At 41.8% G+C, this 24,042-nt stretch overlaps 1 protein-coding gene across 1 annotated transcript in view; it reads right to left on the bottom strand.

The window, feature by feature from the left end:
- Window positions 1-24,042, bottom strand: part of ATR (ATR serine/threonine kinase) — a 58,622-nt gene that overhangs the window by 7,890 nt on the left and 26,690 nt on the right. The window contains exons 24-42 of the mRNA XM_015413474.1: window positions 23,274-23,389; window positions 22,144-22,264; window positions 20,371-20,508; window positions 19,105-19,312; window positions 17,587-17,765; window positions 15,881-16,045; window positions 14,193-14,284; window positions 13,471-13,562; window positions 12,452-12,629; window positions 11,064-11,240; window positions 10,332-10,491; window positions 9,729-9,908; window positions 9,107-9,249; window positions 8,394-8,491; window positions 7,121-7,353; window positions 5,484-5,618; window positions 4,958-5,158; window positions 4,514-4,657; window positions 2,960-3,110 (exon numbers count right to left, since the gene is read on the bottom strand). Coding sequence (XP_015268960.1) covers window positions 2,960-3,110; window positions 4,514-4,657; window positions 4,958-5,158; window positions 5,484-5,618; window positions 7,121-7,353; window positions 8,394-8,491; window positions 9,107-9,249; window positions 9,729-9,908; window positions 10,332-10,491; window positions 11,064-11,240; window positions 12,452-12,629; window positions 13,471-13,562; window positions 14,193-14,284; window positions 15,881-16,045; window positions 17,587-17,765; window positions 19,105-19,312; window positions 20,371-20,508; window positions 22,144-22,264; window positions 23,274-23,389 — 2,911 coding nt within the window. The remainder of the gene's footprint in view (window positions 1-2,959; window positions 3,111-4,513; window positions 4,658-4,957; window positions 5,159-5,483; window positions 5,619-7,120; window positions 7,354-8,393; window positions 8,492-9,106; window positions 9,250-9,728; window positions 9,909-10,331; window positions 10,492-11,063; window positions 11,241-12,451; window positions 12,630-13,470; window positions 13,563-14,192; window positions 14,285-15,880; window positions 16,046-17,586; window positions 17,766-19,104; window positions 19,313-20,370; window positions 20,509-22,143; window positions 22,265-23,273; window positions 23,390-24,042) is intronic.

Raw genomic sequence — 24,042 nt, 5'->3', positions numbered from 1 at the left:
ATTCACCAGAATTCCAAGGGAGGATAGGACCGACAATGTGATGGTGATGTGCTGAAGGAGACATTCTCTTGAATCTGCCACCATCAACCAGTCGTCTATATACGGAAAGATCTGAATGCCCTGAAGGCGAAGATGAGCGACGACAACCACCATTACCTTCGTAAAAACCCTGGGGGCGGTAGAGAGCCCGAATGGAAGGGCTTTGAATTGGTAATGGTCCTCCCCGACTGCGAATCTGAGGAACTTTCTGTGACGAGGATGGATGGAGACGTGAAAATAAGCGTCTTTGAGATCTAAAGTGACCATCCAAGTCCCTGGAGACAGGAGTGGTAAAATGCTTTGCAACGTGGTCATGCGAAACTTTCTGTAAATGATGAACCGATTGAGAAAACGAAGGTCCATGATTGGACGAAGTCCTCCGTCCTTCTTGGGGACCGTGAAATATTTGGAATAAATCCCGCGGCAACAATCCGCCATCGGGACTTTCTCTATAGCGTTTTTTTGTGTCAGCGATTGTACCTCCTGTAGCAGGGCAGGAGACGCCGGGGTTCTGATAAAACGGGAGATTTTGGGAGTCAGAGAAAACTCTATGAGATAGCCATCTCTTATTATAGAGTGCACCCATTTGTCCGTAGAAATGGCGAGCCATGCGTGCAGGAAGGGTGCAAGGCGAGTCTGAGCAGTAAGGTTGAAGTCAAAGTCCCTGTTTGGGATTCTTAGGGAATTTCGACTTATAGGCACCGGACGATTGTCCCTTATTTTTCGGGGGAAAAGACCGTGACTGAGAGGGAGGTCTTTGCCATTGATCCGTAGGTGATTTGTTGTACGGTTGCCTGGTCGACCAAGGTTGCCTAGGCCACTGCTTGGATTTCGAGTATTTGGTCGTGGGGGAGATCCCCAAACTCTTGGACGTCTTGATACTCTTATCCATTTCCTGCAGAACCGTGTCAGTGGTGGAGCTAAACAATCCAGAACCTTCAAAGGGAAGGTCTTCCACCGAGGATCTGGTGTCATATGGCAATGATGAAGAGCGGAGCCAGGCATGTCTGCGTAACGCTACAGAGGTTGCTAGAGTCTTACTAGCTCGCTTTTCCTTTTGTGGATGAGGAGACGACCAAAGAATTGGGCTTTGGGTGTGTGTATAAAAACTCAGCCCCTGATTCCTGGACCTTGTACATGTGATCCAGACGCTTATTAGAGACATTAATGGAGGCTGGACGAGTCCAAAAGTCCTTGGTAGTTTGCAAGAGAACTTTTGTCATTGGTAGAGCCACGGAGGGCGAAGTGTTAGAGTGCATAATGTCAAAAACGTTATCATCCACAAAACTGGCAACGAGAGTAGGAGTCATAGATAGATCTAATGCCATGCGTTGAATAAAATCTCCATAAGACTTAACATCCTCTGATGGAGAAATAGGTAAATCCGCTTCCACATCTTGCGAGGTGGGCTGTGCATCTACATCCTCGATATGTTCAGAAAAGCCATCTGAATCGGAGGATACATTGGATGGTTCTGGAGATGATTCGAGTAATTCAGGTTGAGACGGTGCCGGTGTGTTAATCGGGGGCACAACCGGGTCTGGTGGATGCGTCGGTATCGACTGCTTCGATACCGATGGTCGATCTTGAAAGCGCGAAATGCGGGATGACACCGACTGACGATCCCATTCAGGTGGGGGTGGTATCGGGAGTGCCCAAGGGTATGGGTATCGATTCCCGTACAAATAATGCCATTGCCTCTCATCCCAAGTCAGGGGAGGAGATGTTGGTCGGTGCCGATCCTCGACTCCACGTTCTGGGGAGGCATGAGAGGATTGACGGCTCGACATATCAGATTGCGACTGATTTGTCTGTTGAGTAAGGTCGATGTCGAGATCCGAACCGATCGGGTGAGGTTCTTGCGTGGGATCTCGACCCTGACTAGCCGAAACCTTATGGACTTTGGGTTTGTCCGTTTTAGGTTTCTTCGACTGCTGTGAGTCTTTGCCCTGCTTCCGGATCTTGGAAGGTACGGGGTGGTCCTTTATCGGCGTCGATCGTTTCGGTGCCGAAGCATCGATTGCGACCGTCGACGTCGATGATCCCGGAACGGGAGGACAAGTGTCCGCAGCCAAGGTGGACATCGAGGCGTGCCCGGACGTGTCCAACGGTGAAGAGGACTGTGGAGATAGTGCCTTCTCCATCAGGGCCAAGTGTAGACGAGCTGCTCTGTTTTTTCTCGTCTGGTTCGAAAACTTTCGGCAATGTCTGCACTTAGAGACACAGTGCGACTCCCCTAAACAAACGAGGCAAAGCGAGTGCCCGTCGGTGGGGGATATTTTAAGGCCGCAAGTCCTACACCGTTTGAAACAACCCCACCGCGGGGCCATAGGCCAGCGGGAGGGGAACGTAGATAAAGAACAAACACCGAAAGAAAAATGCTAACTACAAAAATAAAGAAAAAGAAACTAACTAAACGTAAGTTTAGCAAAAAAAAGTTTGGTACTTAGCAGACCGAGGCAGAAGGCGTCCTACCAGCGCGGCGGTCAGAAGAGAACTGGCGGGATCTGCGTGCCCCTCCTTGGTCATGCGCAGTGGAGCCGGCGCGTGACCTGGGAGAGGCGCGAAAATCCCTTTTGCTAGCTATCGGTACCGAGAAGGTCAGCGCAGGCGCAGAGTATCCCAAGGGTGTGATGCACAGAGACCACGAAGAAGATCTGTAACTTGTCCAAGATCACCCAGCAGGCTTCATGTGGATGAGTGGGGAATCAAACCCAGTTCTCCAGGCTAAAGTCAGTTAAATCCAGCAAAGTCAGCAGGTTGGCTGGGCTAGGCAGTGAACTATATGCAGATAGTACCACTATGGTACTCTAGCTCTAGCAAGAAGGTAAAAGTACCATATTTTAACAGAGTTAACCACATTCCAATTTCTACCACCACCACCCCTGGTTATTCCTGCTTGAAATGTTTTTCTCCTTACCTTTCTCCTTGTATAGTTTGATCAGGATATTTCGCAAGCCAGCAGTATTATTCACCCATTCGATTATCCCACATTCCTCATTCAATGGAATAACAGCATAGGTCCGGATATGAAGTTCTCGTCTACGTGACTCTGCATCCTTTCTTAAGCACTACAACAACAACATACCAGTATAAAATCTTGATAAAGCAATACTTAAAATAGTTCTTATCTCAGTCCAATTTCTTAATTTTTGCAAATGAAGTACACACACCAATCTTACTTCCTTTTTCCATTTTCTCAATGAATCTTACAATGAATGGTGCTGGATTCAAAGATATTTAAATGAACAGAAGCTTTAGCCACAATACAAAAGGCTCTGTAGGCACACACAAGGGCTCACAAGAATCCAGAAGGAATTGCTTTGGAAACTTCGCTGAGATTCAAAAACAAATCTTCATAATGTTGCTGCTAAAAAAAGCCAAATACTCAGCTGACCTTCCTCTGATATAGTAAGATACCAAATATGTTTAAAAATAAACACATAAACAAAAAACTTTGCCCATGCTAGATTACACACAACTGGCATCACGTTAAACACTAAACTACTTTTTTCTTCATTAACAAATGGTGAGGTGCACAGCAATTCACCAAGCACTTGCCTGAAGCAGGCCCCACTGGTAATGACAGACCACAGAGGACTTTGGGGTTGTGGTGGACAGCTAATTGAAAATGCCAACTCAATGTGCAGCACCAATTAAAAAAGACAAATTCCATACTAGGGATCATCAGAAAATGGGAATGAAAGCGTGTGTATAATAACGCCCTTCCACAAGTTCCTGGTATAGTCTCATTTGGAGTACTACTGTGTACAGTTCTGGCTGATACATCTCAAAAAAAAGATAACAAAGAACTGGAAAAAAGTTGAGAAAAGGACAACAACAACAAAACACAGGGTTGGAGCACCTGCCCTATAAAGGCAAGGCTAAAGCATCTGGTGCTTTTTAGTTTTGACAAAAAGGCAAATGTGGTGTATGTGACAGAGGTGTACACAATTATGTATGGTACTGAAAAAAGTGCTTAGAGAGAAAACCACTCCCATAATACTAGAGCTTGGGGTCACCCTATGAAACTGACTAGCAGTAGATTCAAGGCAGGCAAAAGAAAGTATTACTTCACAGAATAGGTGATTTGTGGAACCCACTGCCACAAGATGTGGAGTTGGCTATTGACAGATCCATTTATAAGGGGACTGGACTGATTTATGGAGAAGAGGTTTATTGTTGGCTACTAGTCATGAACCAAATGGTGCTTCTGGATACATAGGCAGAACGCTTCTAATGATCCGATATTGGGAAACAGGCAGCAGGTGAGGTTAGCTGTCTTGTAGGCCCTGGTTGTGGTCTTCCCTATGGCATCCAGCTGGCCACTACTGGAAACAAAATATTGGGCCGGTTGATTGTTCTGATCCAGCATGACTACTCTGAGGTTATTATGAAATAAAGGGGATGAAATGATTTCATCAGGTGTGCTCTAATCAACAGCCAGAATTTATCACATTTAATACAAGTGAACCTTATTTATCAAGGAGTTGAACTCCATGAGTCGACAGTCCTTTCTTAGGTCATCCTTTGGTTTGCACATCATGATATAGGATTTCCCATCTGAACCTTTTAAAGTGATCTTCTTAGGCTTCTGAAGAGATGCAAGGATTTCAACCTAAAGAAAAAGCAGGAGTGATTCCTTAGCTTTTTAAAAACAAGATTTACAACCTGGCACCCTTTTGTACAGGCGAGTAATAAATTGCAACAAGTAGTAAATTGCAGCTATCTCAGAACTTTACATTTTCCTTAAATACTACTACCTAGACAAATTCTTCAGAATTACACCTCATCCCCCTCCTCACATTTTAAAATTCTTTTTCATCTTAATGTTTCTTTTTTGTCCTTCAGCAGTTGAGCAAGTTTTCCCATGCGGAAAAGCAAATGTACATAATAACAAATGCCAATAGACATTTACCGTATCTCCGAAGCCAGCAATATAAGCCCAGCCTCCAGGGAAAGGGTCATGATTGGAGTGCGTGCCAGGTACTGAAGGCAGAGTAGGTATCATTACCGACTGCAAAGGAATGAGGATCTCACTAAAAGTCTGCTCCTCTACCAACCTCTTTAAACTCTTGAAATGAATACTCATGGTCAGTGTAGAGTTGTTACCATCAACCTGGAAGAGAGCAAGAAACACTGCTCAAAAATACTTTAAGGTGTCATCACCTTAAGAACGTCTATATACAACTTTTATTTCTACATGTAGTTGGGTTTTTTTTGGGGGGGAACCTTACCATATAAAGCTCACAATAGCAAAGTGCACTTATTAATAAATTTCTTTAAAGTAGTAGTCATATCTAACTCTCTGGGAACCCTACAGTAATTAATCTGATGAGTTTATTTTTTTCTTATTTTTAATCTAGAAAATACAATACTAGTCTGGACAATCTTGATTTATTTACCAAGGCTACAATACTGAAAATCAAAAACTCAAACGTTACCGATTTGTTACATAGCTCTAGGAGCTTATCTGTCAGGCGAGCTGCATCCCCAATAAATTTTCCTAAAGATGGCTTCATATGAATTGCATTGTTTAAGATCTCTTTGCATCTGTTCATACGCATTGGATAAGAGGACTGCAAAAGACAACACACACTGTTAGTAATTCAATAAAACCTATTGCCAGTCTGCTGGGAAATGCTCAGAACAGTTGACCTACCTGCTGTTGGACATACCATAGTCAATAATCACAGATCATAAATTAAACAGATATTATCAGTATGTCCCAACCAGCCCCAGCCAGGCCCTTCAGCAACCCTCCCCGAGCTCCCGGGATGGGAGGCACCCTAATGACCAGCTGCCTGAGCAAGCCCCCAGGCCACTCACCTTGGCGCGGGGAAGATTGATGGGGGCAGCGCAGAGACTGGCTGCAAGGCGTCCCTGACCTACCCAGACGGGCCAGGGAACTGAAGAGGAGGCAACAACATGGGCAGGTAAGCAAGACCCCTGCTGCAAAAGCTGTTAGGGCTGGGTGGTTGGATCCAGGCCGCCCTGCTTCCCTTGGCCAGCAGAACATAAGAAGGGCCGCTGCAAGGAATGCTTGGTCGGGACTTATATCCGAGGGAGGGGCAAGCCAGAGAATGGGCAGGGGAGGAGGTACAGGCGAGGAGGACAGGGGAGCCAGGTTATAAAAGGAAGCCAGCCCGACAGGCCATGAAGGAGATGGCTGGAGGCCCCGAGGCAGCCAGAGAGAGAGAACAGAGCACCAGCAGGTCGGAGAGAAGACCCAGTGAAGAAACTGCCTTCCCTGACCATTTCTGAGGCCACGGGCTAGCCTGAAAATGGGGGGGGGAGCATGGCCAGGACTCCTGTGATGGCAACAGGAGGAGGGGCCAGCCCGGGGGTGGAGGAGGTGTGACGAGTAATAACTGGCAATACAATATTATTGGGTTCTCTCTTCTCATTAGGACATCTCTCTAATACAATATCCTAGAGACACATAAACATATGTGGGGCATTTCATTCATTTCAGAGGAAGTAGCAGCTCCATATGTGCAAAATTACTGTGCTATACCTTCAATTAAACATGGCTTTCTTCTTGTGGTGGGGGGGGGTAGGGAATTACCCTACTTGGCCCCACTCTGTGTAGACAAATAAACCTTTACAATAAGGTCATCCAAGAATAAAACTGAACAAAGAAAATGATGGCATTAACCCTCAGAAGCAGCCAGCAATACCTGCACTTGTGTCTATGCTGTACAGAAGTGTGGCTGACACTGACTAGCACAAGATCCCCATGAAAAAAGGAGGGATTGGCTGGGTTAAGGAAGGGCAGAAAATGGTGGGATTGGGAGGGTAAGGGAACAGCAGGGTCTCTGACAATGGCTCAGGGCTGAAAATATATCCAGCCCAGTTTCAGCCACAAGATATTCCCTGTCGGCTGGCTGGTTAAGATCCTCAGCAGTTGTCGTGGATTGACAGAGTAGACCCAGTAATCACCTGGCCAGCAGCACAACAAAGTACAGACCTAGAGCTAGCAGAGAAGAAAAGAATGGGATTTTCCTTCTCACATGAAACTCCATGGGTTTCCCACTCATAATAAACTGATAAGGAAATGAAAATATACTTATGAAGTTACCTTAGACACAGCAGTCATCATCCACATTGCTTGTTGAGGATAGGCTGCAAAAACTTTGACAATGATTGCCATAAGAACAACAAAGACTTCACTGTGTGAGTGGCAGATTCGGGAGATCAGTTGGGAGAAAGCTGTCAGAAACTGATAAGGAGCCAAAAGCTGTGTGTGTTCTGTAATCACCTTGTTAATTTTAGCCAAGTCAGCTTTCATTTGTGCACAATCATGACGACCAGCTAGACAGCACAACAAAAACGATACACTTATTTGACTGAACAATGAAAAATCTTCCACAATCCCAAACCTATGGAACTATATAGAAACTTCCACTGACAGTTAACAGTTCACGAGCAATGTTAATTAGGGGGGGGGGGATACTGCACATGGAGGGCTGGGAACCCACAAGCCTCCAGTATCTACTGCTGAATAAACCAAGGGAGGCTGGATCTTGACATAGTGCCACGTATTCCATCTCCAAATACAAGAGAGGTGAGGTCCTAGAAAGCCCTTCTTTATTATCACTTAGCAAAAGTACAAATGTAATTAAGGTAGCTTGATGCTCTTGAGCAATCACCCATTGGCAGATACCCCAGGAAATCTTGCAGCCAATATATATTTTATAAATCTCCCAAGAATTGAGAAATTGCAAGCTCCATTCTAATCACAGGCCTGAATCCTGCCTAGATCTCCAGGGGTACGGGGAAAGGATGATTTTTGCCAATTCCTCCCTCCCATAGCAACCCAAAACACATCCCAAGACCCCCAGGGATAGCTTGGGAGTAATCAGAGGTCTGAGAGGAGGGCAAAAATTGCTCCTTGTGCCTGCAGAATGGCAAAATGGAGAAACTGATTAAGAATTCTAATTTCCTTAAGATTTTTCCCCAAATTAAGTACAAATTTGGACTAAATATTTTAGCACCAAAAGAAGCAATTCAAACATGTCTCTGAAATGAATGTTTAAAAATATATCATTATATACAGCCCTTTTTACAGGACCATTTCTCTGCATACACCATACACCCCCCTACACCCCATACTTTAGGGCAAGGTAGCTTTGATATTTGTATTTACTTCCCTATTTTACTGCTTTAAAGGACTCTGAAACATTAAACACTAGTGTCGCATTGCTAAATTTGTTATACACAAATTGTTTGGAACCTCTCTTGAACATGTTATTTAGTCATTTGGGGAATGTGCCACACATTCTTTTGTTAGTCTAGCAAAAAAACAAACCCAAAAGACTCAGTACAGACATTGAAATTAAAAAACACCTTACCTTTCTCATATTCATATGCTTTTGCTCCTAAATCAAGCCACAAAGACAGCATTCTGGGCATTGACTGATAGATAAATTGGTTTCCAAAATGCAGAGACCTGGAATTAAAATACTGTCATGTATAATCACTATCTGTGTTGCTGGTGAACAAGATCAAGTTAATTCATGCCATAGTATTCCCCTGGTGACCAAGAACAAGTTAAGTCACGTCATAGTATACTCCATTACTATGTAGGAGTGTGAAACTTGGACAATGAAGAATAGCTGACAGGAAGAAAGTAGACTCCTTTGAAATGTGGTGTTGGAGGAGAGTGGACCTCCAAAAAGACAAATAAGCGGGTTCAAATCAAGCCTGCACTCTCCCTAGAAGCTAAAATGACTAAACTGAGGCTATTGTACTTTGACCACATTATGAGAAGACAAGAGTCCCTGGAAAAGACAATAATGCTAGGAGAAGTTGGGGACTTCCAAAAAGATGACACCGGAGGTTGCAGGATTCTCACGGACAAAAAGCTGTAAGAAGGAGAGGGAAATTGGAGGACATTGCTCTCCCACTTGCAGAGACCTGCAATTTCCAGCATCCCTCTCAGGACATCAGAAGGGGCTGCTGGGGGGAGGGAAGCATGGTGAAGATTTGCCTCTGCTGGCACTTGCATTAGTGGCTGGCAGGATCTAATCCTATGTGCATCAACCAGAATAACTTAACATCTAACCTTCCAAAATGAATAACTATATATTTAATCAGCTCTCCTTGTTTTTCCATCTTATTTTCCGTTACTGTTGGCATCAATTTATCATAATATTTAGCAAGATAGAAATGTCCATTTTCCCACTCTGGCAAGCAAGCAGTGACATCCTGGAAAAAAAAAGGGGGGGGGATGAAATAATTAAAACATTAAATGAGTAAATCAATTAACTAAGGTGTTCAAAGACAACTAACAAATAGTGTGTAATGAAAGAAAAGATCCACAACTGTAAAGCAGTAATACAAAACATGGAAGAACCAGCCTTCTTGAACAGGTTTTATACATTCTTACAATAACCAAGAAAAGTATCAGGATATTTCAATAAGTATTCATTGTTCACATTTCTTCTGATAGATGTTAGAAGACAGATGTGCAAGGGGAAGGCAAGCCCTGTAGTATTTCCAGAATTGCAGGAACATTTCAATAGACTATGCATATTTGCCGTCTAGAAATGTCAAGATTCCTGTAATTTGTCTTCTTTATCAGGGAGCAAAGATGTTCTTTTCGAACAGTTTTTGGATAAGCATCTGAAGCAAACTTCAAAAGCATACCATTTTTATTTCTTAAAACATCTGTTGCTTGTGCTTACCTTATATTTTTTCATGACAGCATTACTCTCAAAGTTGGCAGTTTCTTCCATAAACCTGCCCACCAGCAGCAGGGCTTGTCCATGGATGAGCTTACTTTTAGCATCAGGTGGTACTTGATTATCCGGAAAACATAATTCAACTCCTTTCTGAAGAATGATAAGACCCTGATGAGCCTCACCCTATGAAAGAAAAAACAAGCACAATAATTTAGCATTCACTGCATTGGTGTTATTAAAGGGGCACCTTAGATGTATATTATAATTCATTACAGATAGTTCATATGGTAATTCACAACAGCTACCTCCATATACTGCCACATTTACACAATAATACCTATTTTCCCCCACCTGTGGTGATCACAGGAATTGGTGCCTTTGGTTGCAGGTACTACCCCAATGCAGTCCACATATGTTCATACCAACACATGTACATAGCCATACCTAAAACAAATGCATATGCTGCTACCAGAAATGTTATGGCCTTTTTCCAGAACATGGTAAATACAGTCCTTCATCTGAAGTTACTTAATATCAACTGCACTTCTTTGCATAAGCAGAATACATCAGGATGCTTTTTATTGTTCAGATTTCTGTCTTCCTTACCTTTGACCATAGCCACTTTGCTCTTTCCACATACAATTCAGACAACTTGGATTTCCCAGCATTAAGGAGGGCATTATATGCTGTTTGGTGATGACCAGCTTTTCGAGCAACTCGGGCACTTTGAAGCCAACATTCTCCAATCTTCTCACTATAATCCACTCTGCAGGGATGTTTGTTTTTAAAAAATTATAATGAACCTCATATAAATGCTACTTAATAATATGTGCTAAAGAACAAATTCCATGTTTTGTGCCTGGACCCATCCACAAGCTTTGTGGTCTGGTTCTGGTTCATTCTTACACTGGACAAATGCATCTAGATCAGTTACAAAATGCACAGACAGTAACAAGGATCACAGGCTTGTGTACAGTAGGCCACAGAAACAAGTACATCTTGCCTATGCAGGATCAATGGACAGAGGAAATATCAGCTAATCCGAGATAGTGAATAAAGCTTTGAACATGGCAGACCTAGAATCCAATCTCACTCAGCTATGACACTGACCAGGTGACCTTGCAGTAGACATGCTCTCTCTCAATCCAGCTTTTACCTCACAGGCGATTATTGAGAAAAAATAGGTTAATTTTTGAGTATACACAATGTGGCTCCAGTTAAGGAAGTAATTAATAATTGGAGCCTTCTTTGTTTAAATTGTAAATTTCAGCCAGTTTTAATCTGCAAGTTACTTAACAAAAGAGCAAGAAGTCTCACACAAAATAAACATATGTTCACCTTTTAGTGAGGCTAAGCAAAGCTCTTCTAAGGGCCAAGATGGGTTCTTTTGCTCTATATGAATTTTGTGTCATTTCTAGCCGAGCGTGCCAATTCAGAGAATCTTTACTGTAGCCACTATCAGGTTGCTGAAGCATTGGTGCAAGGCTGTGCTCCAACTCACAGAGCATGTGTAATCTGCAGTTGAAACAAAAAAAAGAGTAAGCAACACACTTTAGAAGGTTCTTTCCATTTTCATTTTGTTGCCATCGCTGCCCACATAAATAATCTCTCCACAGTGCAAGGACTCCTCCTGGGAAATGGTACATATTGATGAATCTTCCCTGCCTTCCACTGAGAAACACAGCTTCATTCCTTGGAAGGGCTAGTAGTCAAGAGGAACTCCACCAGGAATGTCATGATTTCGTGGCTACTTGTCTTTGAAGCTATATGAAAAGTCCCATGGTGCAAAGCTATCATTAAAGAAAAGTTTTACTTATGCCATCACCCTTTGCCCACAGACTATTTTTTAAAACATGCATGTACATATGCTGAAAGTCTTACTTTGATTTGCAATGAAAAGGGCAAGGAAAAATCCCAAGATAAAGAAATGTTTAATTTACATTACATAGCCATTTAATTTACATCACATTTCCATTAAAAGATACCTGGATGCTTTCAAGCAGTGTTCCCTCTAAGCTGAGTTAGTGTGAGCTAGCTCACAGTTTTTTAGCCTCCAGCTCACACATTTTTGTCTTAGCTCAGGAAGGGATGGCTCCAGAGCAAACTAATGTATGCAGTAGCCGAACTGCTCGCTCACAACTTTAATGCCAGTAGCTCACAACATAGAAGTTTTGCTCACAAGACCCCACAGCTTAGAGGGAACATTGCTTTCAAGCATTATATAGTAAAAGCTTTGCTTCCGGAAAGTGATTATCCAGAATGCTATTAATCAGCATCGCCCAGAGGACAGACTCCTCTCCCATATCCACCATACCCGTGGTCTTTGTGTGTACCTATGTCTCACTCCCACCTTCTGCTCGTGCTGGGCTTCCAACAGCCAGTGCTGCCACTGATGTTATCCTTAGGTACCTCCTTCTGCCTCACATTGCCTTGAGTATTGGGAGACAGCTCTGTTGGAGGGATCCAAGAAGGAGCCCACTTTTCTGCCTGCTGCACAGGATGGCTCCAGGGCTTAGGGAAGAAGGGGAAGTGTCTCACCAGGAGCTGGGTTTGTCACCATAGTGTTCTCAATGGGGTGGGTTTGGTTGCTATGCATTCTTCTGAGTAAGGGGCAGGGCACGGCAATAAGCTTGAATATCCACACTACATTCACCAGTAACTCAGTTAATGGCAACTGGCATCAGACATTGAATATATTGAATGTGCAAACAGAAAGCAATACACACCTGATAATGTATTCATAACCCCGCTGATACGACCCTCTTTCAAAACTTGCTGCTGAAAGAGGAACTATCTGCTCTCCCTGAACAACTTTCAAAGTTTCATAAAAACTGGCAGCATCTTTCTTTTTGGCTGACAGCAACAACTGTCCAAGCCTAACACTCCATGTATTAGAATTCCCATCTGTAAATGGAGAAAAGCAACATTTTATTTCGGTGCACTCTGCTGTACAATACATCACGGGGAAGGTGCTAGAAATTATTGAAATAGCTTTGTTTTAAATAAAAAATTATGTTTAAAGTATCAAACCGTTTATTCAGTCTATCTATTTCACTCTTTAGTATTTTGGTGGTGAAATATATTTTAGGTACATTTTTAAGAATTTCCATAAAGAATCATCTTTAAAAGAAGCCAAGAGAACATTATGCCTCAGTGATAATTTTGCCTATAAACTAGATCACATATAAATATAGCTGATTCTAAATTTACAGTGGATGATGACATCATATACTCCTACCTCTTAGTAGTCTTCCAGACTAGCTGGGACAGTTAGAATTCACCTAAACATAATACTGTGAAAAATCTAATGACCCAGAATTTTTAATTTTGAGGGAAGCAAATACAAAAACACTTAAAATTTCCGAACAGTGATTACGGTAGGATTTTTACCAAAATTCATATTGGGGGACACAACATTCATGAATTTAAATATGAAATAATTTGGATTTTTAAATGGAGTTTCAACAGTGTTTATACATGAAGTATACTGGTTTTTTTCCAAATAAGAATCTGTGAAGGGTTTGGGGGAACTTTCACCGCAAAAAATATCAAGTCCTTCTTTGCAAAGAAGGGAGAAGGATTGCTAGTTTACAATATGCATAAAAACATTTTTAATAAAGCATGTTAAAACAACCAATTCATACGGTGTATAAAGAGAGAGGGGAAAGTGAAGCGTAAGGAAGCATTTATTAAATAGTAAAGGTACATTACTACATAGACTACTATCTCTGTTCTAGACAGCAACCTGCAGCTAAGTAGTTTTCCAGTGAATCCCACTGTGCCAGTTTCCAAGCCGCCTCCACTCTGTAGGTGTTTAATTCAGGTGTCCATTCAGGTCTATTGCAAAAGAAAACTTATACTTAACACAAAAAGCTCCATATTTACTGTTACTTTGCATTATATTATTAGACTTCATTATCCATCTTAGGTGATATTTATTGTGAAAAGACAACATACACATTACAGAAATAAAACAAACTCCATGTTGCAAATATTATTAAAGAAAGCTGAAGAAAAAACTAACAGCTTGTAGTGAAGGAAATGGTGCTCTCTTCTTTTCTTGCCCTAGATAAAAACCAAGGGCATTTCTGCAGAAAGGGAGGGAGAATGGTTAAACCAAGACCGATGCTGACAAAACTAGATATATCTCCTAAACACCTGTTCCTTGTGGGATTTGCTGTGGGGAGGAGGGTTTCCTACATCTGCTTTGCCTATGCGATCCATTACAAAGGTAACAGTGGCTCCCTGGACATTCAAACACATTAATGAAGTTTACTCCTACCTACTTCAAACCCTAGTGAGCATTAACCATCGTTATTACTGATGCATAGGCAATGCTAAAACATGATTAAAGCTAACAAGGGACGAGAGAGGGAGGATGAAGCTAATTCATGGTTTATAACTCTTACATTCAAGTACATATAAAAGCTTTAAATCATTTAACCAGGAGCATATTGGTCACACTACCTCTTAGCAAGGACTCCATTCACTTGAGTGATTACAGTAGACAACTGACCAAGACCTAACATGGACTTCACCACACCATGATAATGAATAATCTAGAAGTATAAACAGAAAACTAAATTTAAATATTGTCTTTTTGAATATACACTTAAAACTGTGAATACTACCAGCACCTGACACTCTATCAAGGAAAATTCTGTGATAAACTGTTTGAGTCATAGGAAAAGGTAAATGTTTCCCTTGCTTGAAAGCCAGTTGAATCTGACTCTAGGGTGCGGTGCTCATCTCCGTTTCCAAGCTGAAGAGCCAGCACTGTCTGAATAAGTTTCCGTGGTCATGTGGCCGGCATGACTAGACGCCAAGGCACACGGGATGCTGTTACCTTCCCACTGAAGCGGTACCTATTTATCTACTTGCAATTTCTTGCTTTTGAACTGCTAGGTTGGCAGGAGCTGGGACCAGAGACGGAAGCTCACTCCGTCATGCAGCACTCAGGTCTCAAACTGCTGAACTACTGACCTCCCAGTCTGCAGTTCAGTATCTTAACCACTGAGCCACCGCGTACCTCACAGAATTCCAAAGGCAAAAACAGGCATATTCCCACTACTAAGGAGCATATAATCTAAAACACACAATGAGAAAAGCAGCAACAAGAGAGGGAAAGGCAAGGGCAGCAAGGAGTGAATGCAGGTAAATGCAGCCAAAGCATACCTAAAACTTGTTTACAGCTGAGAATGATGTTTCAGGAGTTGAATTTGTGCCTGCAGGGGCCAGGGAACTTCCATTGCTCACCAGTTGGTACATGGTAACCGCATACTCCTAAATGCTGACTTAAGATCCCTCCAGACACATGACACATGAACATGTCAGACTACAGTGTTCCTGACCTTTACTGTGTACAGAAATACAATACTTCTGAAAACTGCATCACTTCAGGATGCAGTCCTGTTACTTCCTGCCCTTCATGGATCTGTGAAAGTCTTCCACTGAAAAACTACTATCATCTCTACTATACTGTTACCTTCCTGAAGCACTTTGTGGCCTGTGGGCTTATTTCCTAGTAGGTTTTCCTACAAGGCGCCCTTGTAGACTAGAGTCACAGCATCTGCTGTATGAAGCAGAGAGAGATTTTGACTTCTAACTTAGGATATATTGTCTCTAGGTATGGATTTCTGATGACAACTGTGGTATACACTACCTGCTTTTTGTGCACTGTTACGACACATATTCAGTTAAAAATAACTTTTTGCCTTTTATTCTTTTGACTGCAACTTTAAAGTCCATTGACTATGTTACATAATAAACCAAATATTTTGGTTAAGAGCAAAATAAAGGCTCTTCAAAGAATCCCAAGATTATGACTCAACCATTTTGCCTACTCTTCCAGTATTCCATCACTCCGATATTGTCAAGGAAGAAAGCACACAGCGGAGATATGCAGACAGTGGCAATCACTGAGCTCTACATGACAGGGCAAATAGAATGCACTCTAGAACACATTTGAGAAATGTCATTTCAGACACTGGGATAAGCAAGTTAATCCCTATGTCCATAACTTCATGCATTTATTTTTTTCCCATATAAATGGAGGAGTACCATTTTTTCCTCAAACCAGGAGCCACATTTAGCCTTCTGGGATGCAGCAACGTGTTCTTTACTTTCTTGTTATATTGTATACTATTTTATTTTACCTGGTCAGGCTCCAGCTGAATTGCTCTGTCATAGCAAGCTGTGGCATCTCTCAGCAAACCAATGCTTTCATGTTCAAGGATCTGTTCCTTGAGTGATGGCTCTGCCTTCCGTATTGCACTTACTCCTTCTACTCCATCTGGCTCATGCATAGCAGCATACAATTTCTTTGTATGAACAGGGAAAACATTACCATTAGAAATAATCACTGATTCCATGTATTTTCATTCAATCTCAACTAAAAACTCTGAAGAATTATCCTAGGTAATACCCAAATGGTGTACCCTTATTACTAAGTAATAAACTCAAGAGAGCTCCAGTGAAGACAATCATTTAGCCACCTTCTTTGTCATACTAAGGCCCCGGTCCCACGGGCCAGATATCGCAGGGGGGAAGGCATGGCTAATTGCCCCGGCGCAGTTGATCCGCGATTACGCGATCAGACGCGCCGGCGGCACACCACAGGTCCTTCCCTCGGCGCTGGTGGGTAAACGAGGGACCGGAGGGGAATGCCGTGGGCCGACGCGATCACACCACGGGAGTCTGGAGGCAGCCCGTGGCAAACGTTTATTAGTACCTTGGAGGTACTAGTTTTTTAACTCGCATTGTCAGCGGTAAGCCACGGGTACGCTCCACTTCCCAGATGTTGGGGTGTGATCGCGTCCGGATAATCCACCCACCATCCGTGCCTCTCCTGCGGCAACTTTGCCGTGTGACCGGGGCCTGTAAAGTTTTTTCCCCTTGAAGAATAAGTGGCAAATGGAGAAAAGAGCAGAGCCCTGGAGAAGTACTGCTTCTGAGCGGCGAGGACAGCATACACTGGGGGGATCTGCCACCCAATGGAAAGAGAAAGACTCTGCAGGATCATCAGTACAGCCCTGCTAACTACAACAAGGTGGGAAAACTAACTTGCTCTAGGATGGGAGAATACATAAGAACATAAGTAGAGCCCTGCTGTATCAGACCAAGGGTCCATCTTAGAGCAGCATCCTGTCTCACACAGTAGCCAACCAGTTCCTCTGGATGGCCAACGACAGGGCATAGAGGCCGAGGCCTTCCCCTGATGTTGCTTACTGACTCTGGGATTCAGAGGTTTAGTGCCTCTGAAAGTAGAGGTTCCCCTCAGTCCCCATGGCTAGTAGCCACTGACAGACCTATTCTCCATGAATCTACCTAAACCCTTTCCAAAGCTGTTTATTCCTATGTCCATCACTACATCCTCTGGCAGTCAATGCCACATTTTAATCACCCATTTTCTTTGCTAGAAAATGTTCATCAGTGTATTAACAAAGTAGTTTAACAAGTCAAATGCTTCTGTCTATATACAGATCTTATGAATACATAAAATATAATTAACTCCCCTCCACCTAGAATATCTTGCCTGTCATGCAAACAATGGCATAGTCTTTATTAAGTTATTTTCATGTGAAAGAAATTTAAGCACTTTTACTATTACGAAAAAAACTGAAACTGGTCACTTTTGTAGCGAACTACAGCAACTCTTCCTACTACACATGTTGGTCTGAAGCAACAGAACAAAGTTTGAGTCCAGTGGCACCTTCAAGACCAACGAAGTTTAATTCTGGGTATAAGCTTTCGTCTGTATGCACTCTTCATCAGTATCTGATGAACTGGACTCAAGTTTTGTCATAAAGCAACTTAACTAAGCATTCAGTAATTGTTCTATAATATAACAAAAAAAAAGTACCTGCAAAAATCCAAGGTGTTCTTGAATGTTTTGTTTCTTTTCCATAATGAATGATTCAAAGTGCATTACTGCTCGTGTATATGCTTTGGAGCGAAAGGAAGCAGCAGCTAGTGTGTCCTGAGGTATGAGGTCAAGAAAGCGGACCACACTTTGATATTCTCCATATTCTTCACTTGGTGCTACGGAATAAAAACAGTTCTGGATGTGTGCAATTAAAAATAGTGTTTAAGACATCAAAATTAAATTTATATATTGTTACAAGTAATCTGTGATGTAATCAGCTAAGGAATTTTGTGGCAATGAAGTCTCATAGCATACTCATGAACATTCTAACTACTGAGCAATGAAATCATCACAAACAAAATTTAAGCAATCCAGTTCAAACAATTATGTTGACAACTGAGGAATACCAAAAATCTTAGTCAGAACAGGCCCTAAGGGACAGGAAAACCATGGAAAGCAGTAAACAGAAGCACGGGGACTTAAGGGAAGACTAAGTTCAAAAGGGAATTAGATAAGCATATGGAGCAGAGGTCCATCAGTGGCTATTAGCCACAAGGTATAGATAGGGACTCTGGGGCAAGTGATGCTCTGTCTTCTTGGTGCTTGGGGGGGAGGGAGATCAATAGTGGAAGGGCTTCTAATGTCCTGGCCCCACTGGTGGACCTCCTGATGGCACTGGTATTTCTGGCCACTGTGTGATACAGAGTGTTGGACTGGATAGGCCTTTGGCCTGATCCAACATTGGCGTCTCTTATGTTCTTAAGTAGTGCGGGAAGAGGCTGGAAGTAGAGAAGGGCAGAAAGTGAGCTACAGAAAAAGCTCACACAGTACACACTTATTGTCGGCAGGAAGGAAGGAAGGTGAATGATACAAATGCTGCCCCAAAAACAAGTCAGCTAAAGGAGTTTACTATATAATTTTGGAGGGTTTTTTTTAAAGCAATATTATATAGGAAACCTGAATAAACTAATAATGGAGAAAAGACATAAGGATTCAAAATTATGTCTCTATTCAAAATTATGTCCTTTTTTAAGAATCAACATTCACCATTAGCATCTTAAAAAGGCAAAAATCAATTATTAACTTTAATTATAAAGATCATAACCAGTATATGTCGCCTTAGTGCTGAACAATTTAACTAAGTATCTGTAAATTAATTAACCTGGGGGCTAGTCACACATGCTCAGCCTCACCTACCTCACAGGGTTGTTGTGAAGATAAAATGGAGGAGAGGGAAGCAATGAAAAGCCACTTTTAGACATCCTTGGGGCAAAAGGTGGGGTATAAATGAAGTAAATAACTAAATAACTTGTATAATCAATATCCTGGGAGGTGTAAATATTGTTTTATCATATGCAGCAGCTTGTATTGGGGATTGGTTTCTAAAGCCTAGTTTAGATGGACACATCAAGATTCATTTTCTTACTTACAAAATTCATACCCTGCCTTTCTGCCCTCCTCAGAGGCCCCCAAAACTAGCATTTCAAGTAACAGAAACAAGACAGTATCACCAACCTCGCAGCTCCACGCTGTCTTTATTTGATTTGTTAGCAGCTTTCTCAGCACTAAGCTTTTGGAATTTGTATCTAGCCCACTGTGTTAGATGATCAAGCATGGAGAATATTGTCTGTGTGCTTAAATGACTCAGATCCGAAGCACTGTCCTCACATCGCCTTGCACCAGTGTCATCGTTTTTCAGAACAGCCATGATTTCTGCATAAATCTGGATAATGTAATTTAAATTTTTTAAATATATATTTTACTGGAAATATTAAATGTTCAAACAATGTAGAAAGATGAAAACTACTGGAAAAGGAAAGCACAGAGTGTAAGACAACTTGACACACAGATACGCTGAATGCCAGTTCTCCTGAACCACAGGTAACCTCAACTAGCAGGAAATAAGCTGTGAATACATGATGTGTGCAGCCAAGGAAACTCAGCCACATCCCCGCCCCTTTTACTGTGTAAACCAACCAAATAGCTGATAAAGCAATACAATACTAGGTAGTTCAGCTTCTACTGGATTCAGTGCCGGCACTGAGCACGACGGGAATAAAGCCAAAATAAAGGAACTGTTGCTCAGAAAATAAATATCATATACAGAAAGACCATAAGACCCATGGGAAGATTTTAGAATACAGGATGCCAAGAATGATGCAACTCTTCCCACAAACCCTCACATCAGAAATATACAAGAGCCACTCAACAGGTCCTTTTGAGATGACTGTAACACTTTTTGGACTTGCCATTGATCTATAGCTCTTAGAGGTTACTTATATGCTGCTGCTTGTTCTTTGCTGCATATGGTGGTGATAGTGGTGAGTTTTTACTTTGTAAATGTTTGTTAAGTACAACGACATTATTTCTAGCCATGGTTAGTCAAAAAGCAATGCATAATTTTCTAAATAAACAAAAAATTAAATAATCCCACCTACACTCCCAAAAAGACACCTGCAAACAGATTGCTGACACAAAAGAATCATACAGATGCTTACATGTACCACTCAAAAATTTAAAGTGAGAGAGCACGCAGGCTGCAGTTGTTAGCAAAAGGCTCAGCACAAAAGGTACATTTCCAAAACTCAAATGTTTGGTTTTGCAGGTAGACATATCGCTAGCTAGATTGCTTTTCCTGTAGCATAAGTCATAGATGAAATGTCTGGGAAACTAAAGCATAAACTGAGGAAAGCCATTCACACATTCTGGAGGATGTCTACTGACTTTCATGGGGATACATTTTAAGTGTTTTTTATACATATATACACAACAGGGTCTCACTTCTTGCTGATCCTCCTGACTGCATCCCAAAAGAACATAAACAAGAATATGAGGAAGAAGATAGATGGTCACTTTGAAGTCATTCTTCATCATAATGCTGCAGCAATTGAAAACCTTACTGGCAAGATCGTGTCGCACCTGTAACAAAAACTGTATTTTCAGTATACATTTTTTTGGCATGTGCAAAGCTTACATAGTTGTTGAAAAAAAATGTATTTATTTCATTTAAAATATGCATACCTTGCTTTTCTTAGCATTCGAGCCTCCTTATAAACATTAAAAAGGTTAACTAATTTAATTCAAAGAAGGCAGCAGCAGCAGCTAAAAATATTCAACAGCAATTTAAGTCTTAAAAACTAAAAACCTGTAACAACAATTTCCATCTTAACATCAGTAAGGGGGAACCAACAATACAGGGATAATATATACAATTTAAGAGCAGAACAGAACAATTAAGCATCTCGGCTAAAGTTGCCAGCTCCGAATTGGGAAATACCTGGAGATTCTGGGGTGGAGCCTGAGGAGGGTGGGGTTTGGGGAGGGATGGGACTTCAATTGGATAGACTGCCATAGAGTCCACCTTCCAAGGTGGCCATTTTCTTCAGGTGAACTGATCTCTGTCGTCTGGAAATCAGTTGGCAACCCTAGTCTCAGCACAAAGAAGGTGCCCAAAGAATGGGAGTTGCATGGCAGTACCTCTGAGAATGCCCCACCTCTCATCAGAAGAACCTGTAGCAAATCCCAGTGCAGAGGCAGATTCATATGGGAAAAATAAGTCATTCAGATACTCTGGACACAGATAGTATGAGGCTTTAAAAGATACAGTCAGCACTACAAATTGATTCAGGACACAAAATGCACTTTTACAGTGCAATCCTAAGCAGAATTCCATCATTCTACTGTTGCTGGTCCAAAGCTGAGATGTCATCAGGCTTGGGAGGTTACAACTCAGCTGCACTAGTAGTATAGGAATAATGTAACTAATATGCCATGAACCTGTTAACACCCTTGGCTCTGTGTTTTGGACAAGCACTAGTTTCCAAGAGTTCTTCAAGCACATCTTCACTTGAAGTGCATTAATCAGGAGTTGAGGTAAGCAAAGCATGCATAACTGTAGTAGTTTTTCAAAAGATGCAGCTGGAGTTGGCTGAAAGCACTTCTAGGAACCTGGACAGCTAAAGCTAAGGTTGCACCTCAAAGCACTCCTAGTTTCAGAATTGCTACCTCAGGAGAAATGCCATCCCATCCCAGAACAGGCAATAATCCACCATCCTAATATAAAGCTGTGGTGGCTCAAGTGGTTAAGACGCTGAATTGCAGGCTGTGGAAGGTCGGTAGTTCAGCAGTTCGAGACCCAAGTGTGCCGCATGACGGAGTGCGCTCCCGTCTCTAGTTCCAGCTCCTGCCAACCTAGCAGTTTGAAAGCAAGAAATTGCAAGTAGACTACTTCAGTGGGAAGGTAACAGCGTTCCGTGCACCTTGGTGTTTAGTCATGCTGGCCAGATGACCACGGAAATGTCTTCAGACAGCGCTAGCTCTTTGGCTTTGAAACGGGGATGAGCACCGCAACCCTAGAGTCGGATTCGACTGGCTTTCGAGCAAGGGAACCTTTACCTTTTTAATATAAAGAACTCCCAACTAATCTTTATGGACTAAGCATCGATTCACTCATTCCCACCCAGCCCACTACCATCTCCAGGCACCTGTTCAGCACACCAAAGACAAATAACATTACAAAGTGCATCCACTGGAGTATATTCTTATTACTCTTACCTTTGTGATAAGGTAACCAGCCCATGTTGCTGACCATTCTGCAAAGTTTTTGCCTAGTTTACTTAAATAAATTGGTTTCTTCACCTTGGACCAGTTAACAACCTTCTGATAACTCTTGTATCTGTAAATGTAATTTCCAAAGCTGGTTAATGGGCATTACTACCTTAAGAAAAGAGAAAGGTCAGCAAACCACTAATCTTCTAATATCAATGGCATGACTTTTCAAATCCTGAAGATTTATCTTTAGGGGGGGAAATGCAGATATATTAGTTGTATTACACCTAGCAAGTCAAACAGGCACATTAAAGGGGTGGGGGGGGGGGGACATAGGGGCCTGCTTGAAATTGTAACAGCCTGCAGAGACAGGAAGTGAGAGATTATGGTTGAGGGATGCACACTCTGCAACATGTATTCCTTTCTGTTAATACTCCAACAGTACTCCCAATCCAAGAGGTGTTAAGCTTTTAAATGGGATCACTATGGAGCTAAAAGAGTTTATGTGAGGGGAGACATCAGAATCAGATCCTGCCCTAATGATTTATATTTTCAGAATGGTGGGGAGGGAAGTAAAATTAGTGTTCGAGAATTCATACCATGAGGGATGCATTTCAACCTCAATTTCCTACCCCACTCAACTCTCCCATAGAACACAAGGAGGTAAAAGTACCTCCCTCCTTATGTTTTACTACTCTAGTTTAGAACTAAACAAACAGCTTCCTGCTCGTTTAGTCTCGAAGCTCGGCAATCAGAGCAACTGCACTACCACATTAGCCTCTGGGCTCCAGGATCAGTAAGCTAGAAGCTACACATCAAGTCCCAAATAGCAACAGTGTTGCAGACTTGCACTACTGTGTTACAAAAGGAATTCCCTAATGATCGTCTCATTATTCCTCACAGACCTCCCACTTATACATAACACAGCTTACAGCTATATATATAAAGGTGATCATATCAGCATTATTCTGAAAACCTGCATATGCTTATCTCTGGTCCACTGATTTGTTTTACCTCTTATATGAGATGGTAGGGGAGGGATAGGTAATCGCTGACCTTTACAGTCATTTACATTTTCATGGATTCCTTTCATTTTCAGTTGCTTAGCTGTGAATATACATTACAATATTGCCTACCGTGTTTTTAAATGTGGTTCTAGTATTTCCTGAACATGATCAGGAAACATCTTCCAGAGTTTGGAACCTGGACAGTCAGTGGCGGTTTCTCTACAATCATAAATAGAGAGCAACTCCTTTAAAAAAAGAAGAAGGTTTGACCATGAACACGTTTGTTCTGTATCCATCAGAAAATATTCCTGGGGGGAGGGGAACATTTTAAATAGAAAAGCCCCTATTGTTAGAGTATAGATGGTATTATATGTTTTATATTTTTTAAAAACTTCTTATTTTTCAAATAAAGTTAAACAAATTTACCTTATTTTTAATAGATAAGTGTTTATGCATGAACTGTATCATTCTGTGCAAATGGGTATTCTGATGAAACTATATGCTAAAATTAATTTCAATATACAGTAGGACAATCATGCTAACATTTCAGACAGCAAACAGAGACTTTACTTTCTTTTGTAAACTGGTGCAGTGCTGTGGTTAAAAGAGTGAGTCACCTGTAATCCAGGAAATATCATCTCTGACATGAATTCACCAAGGGGCCTTTACAGCACCCATTTTCTCTAGCCTCAGCCCCCTTCTGCAATATGGGTATAACAAAGGCCTATTTTTCATGATGTTTTGAGGATTACTGTTTTAGTGCACTACTGTATTAATGTACATGAAGTGCTCCAAACAACCAAAAGTCCCATATGCCAGTTGTACTTTTTTAATGGTTTTGAATCCAAAGTGTTGCCTTTTTATTGTCCTTGCAATTGTTTTAAGGCAGTGGCTTTCA

Source organism: Gekko japonicus, unplaced genomic scaffold (genome assembly GCF_001447785.1).
Source record: "Gekko japonicus isolate JY-2015 unplaced genomic scaffold, Gekko_japonicus_V1.1 scaffold155, whole genome shotgun sequence".
Classification (NCBI taxonomy): Eukaryota; Metazoa; Chordata; class Lepidosauria; order Squamata; family Gekkonidae; genus Gekko; species Gekko japonicus.
This window is presented reverse-complemented; position numbering and strand designations above follow the sequence as displayed.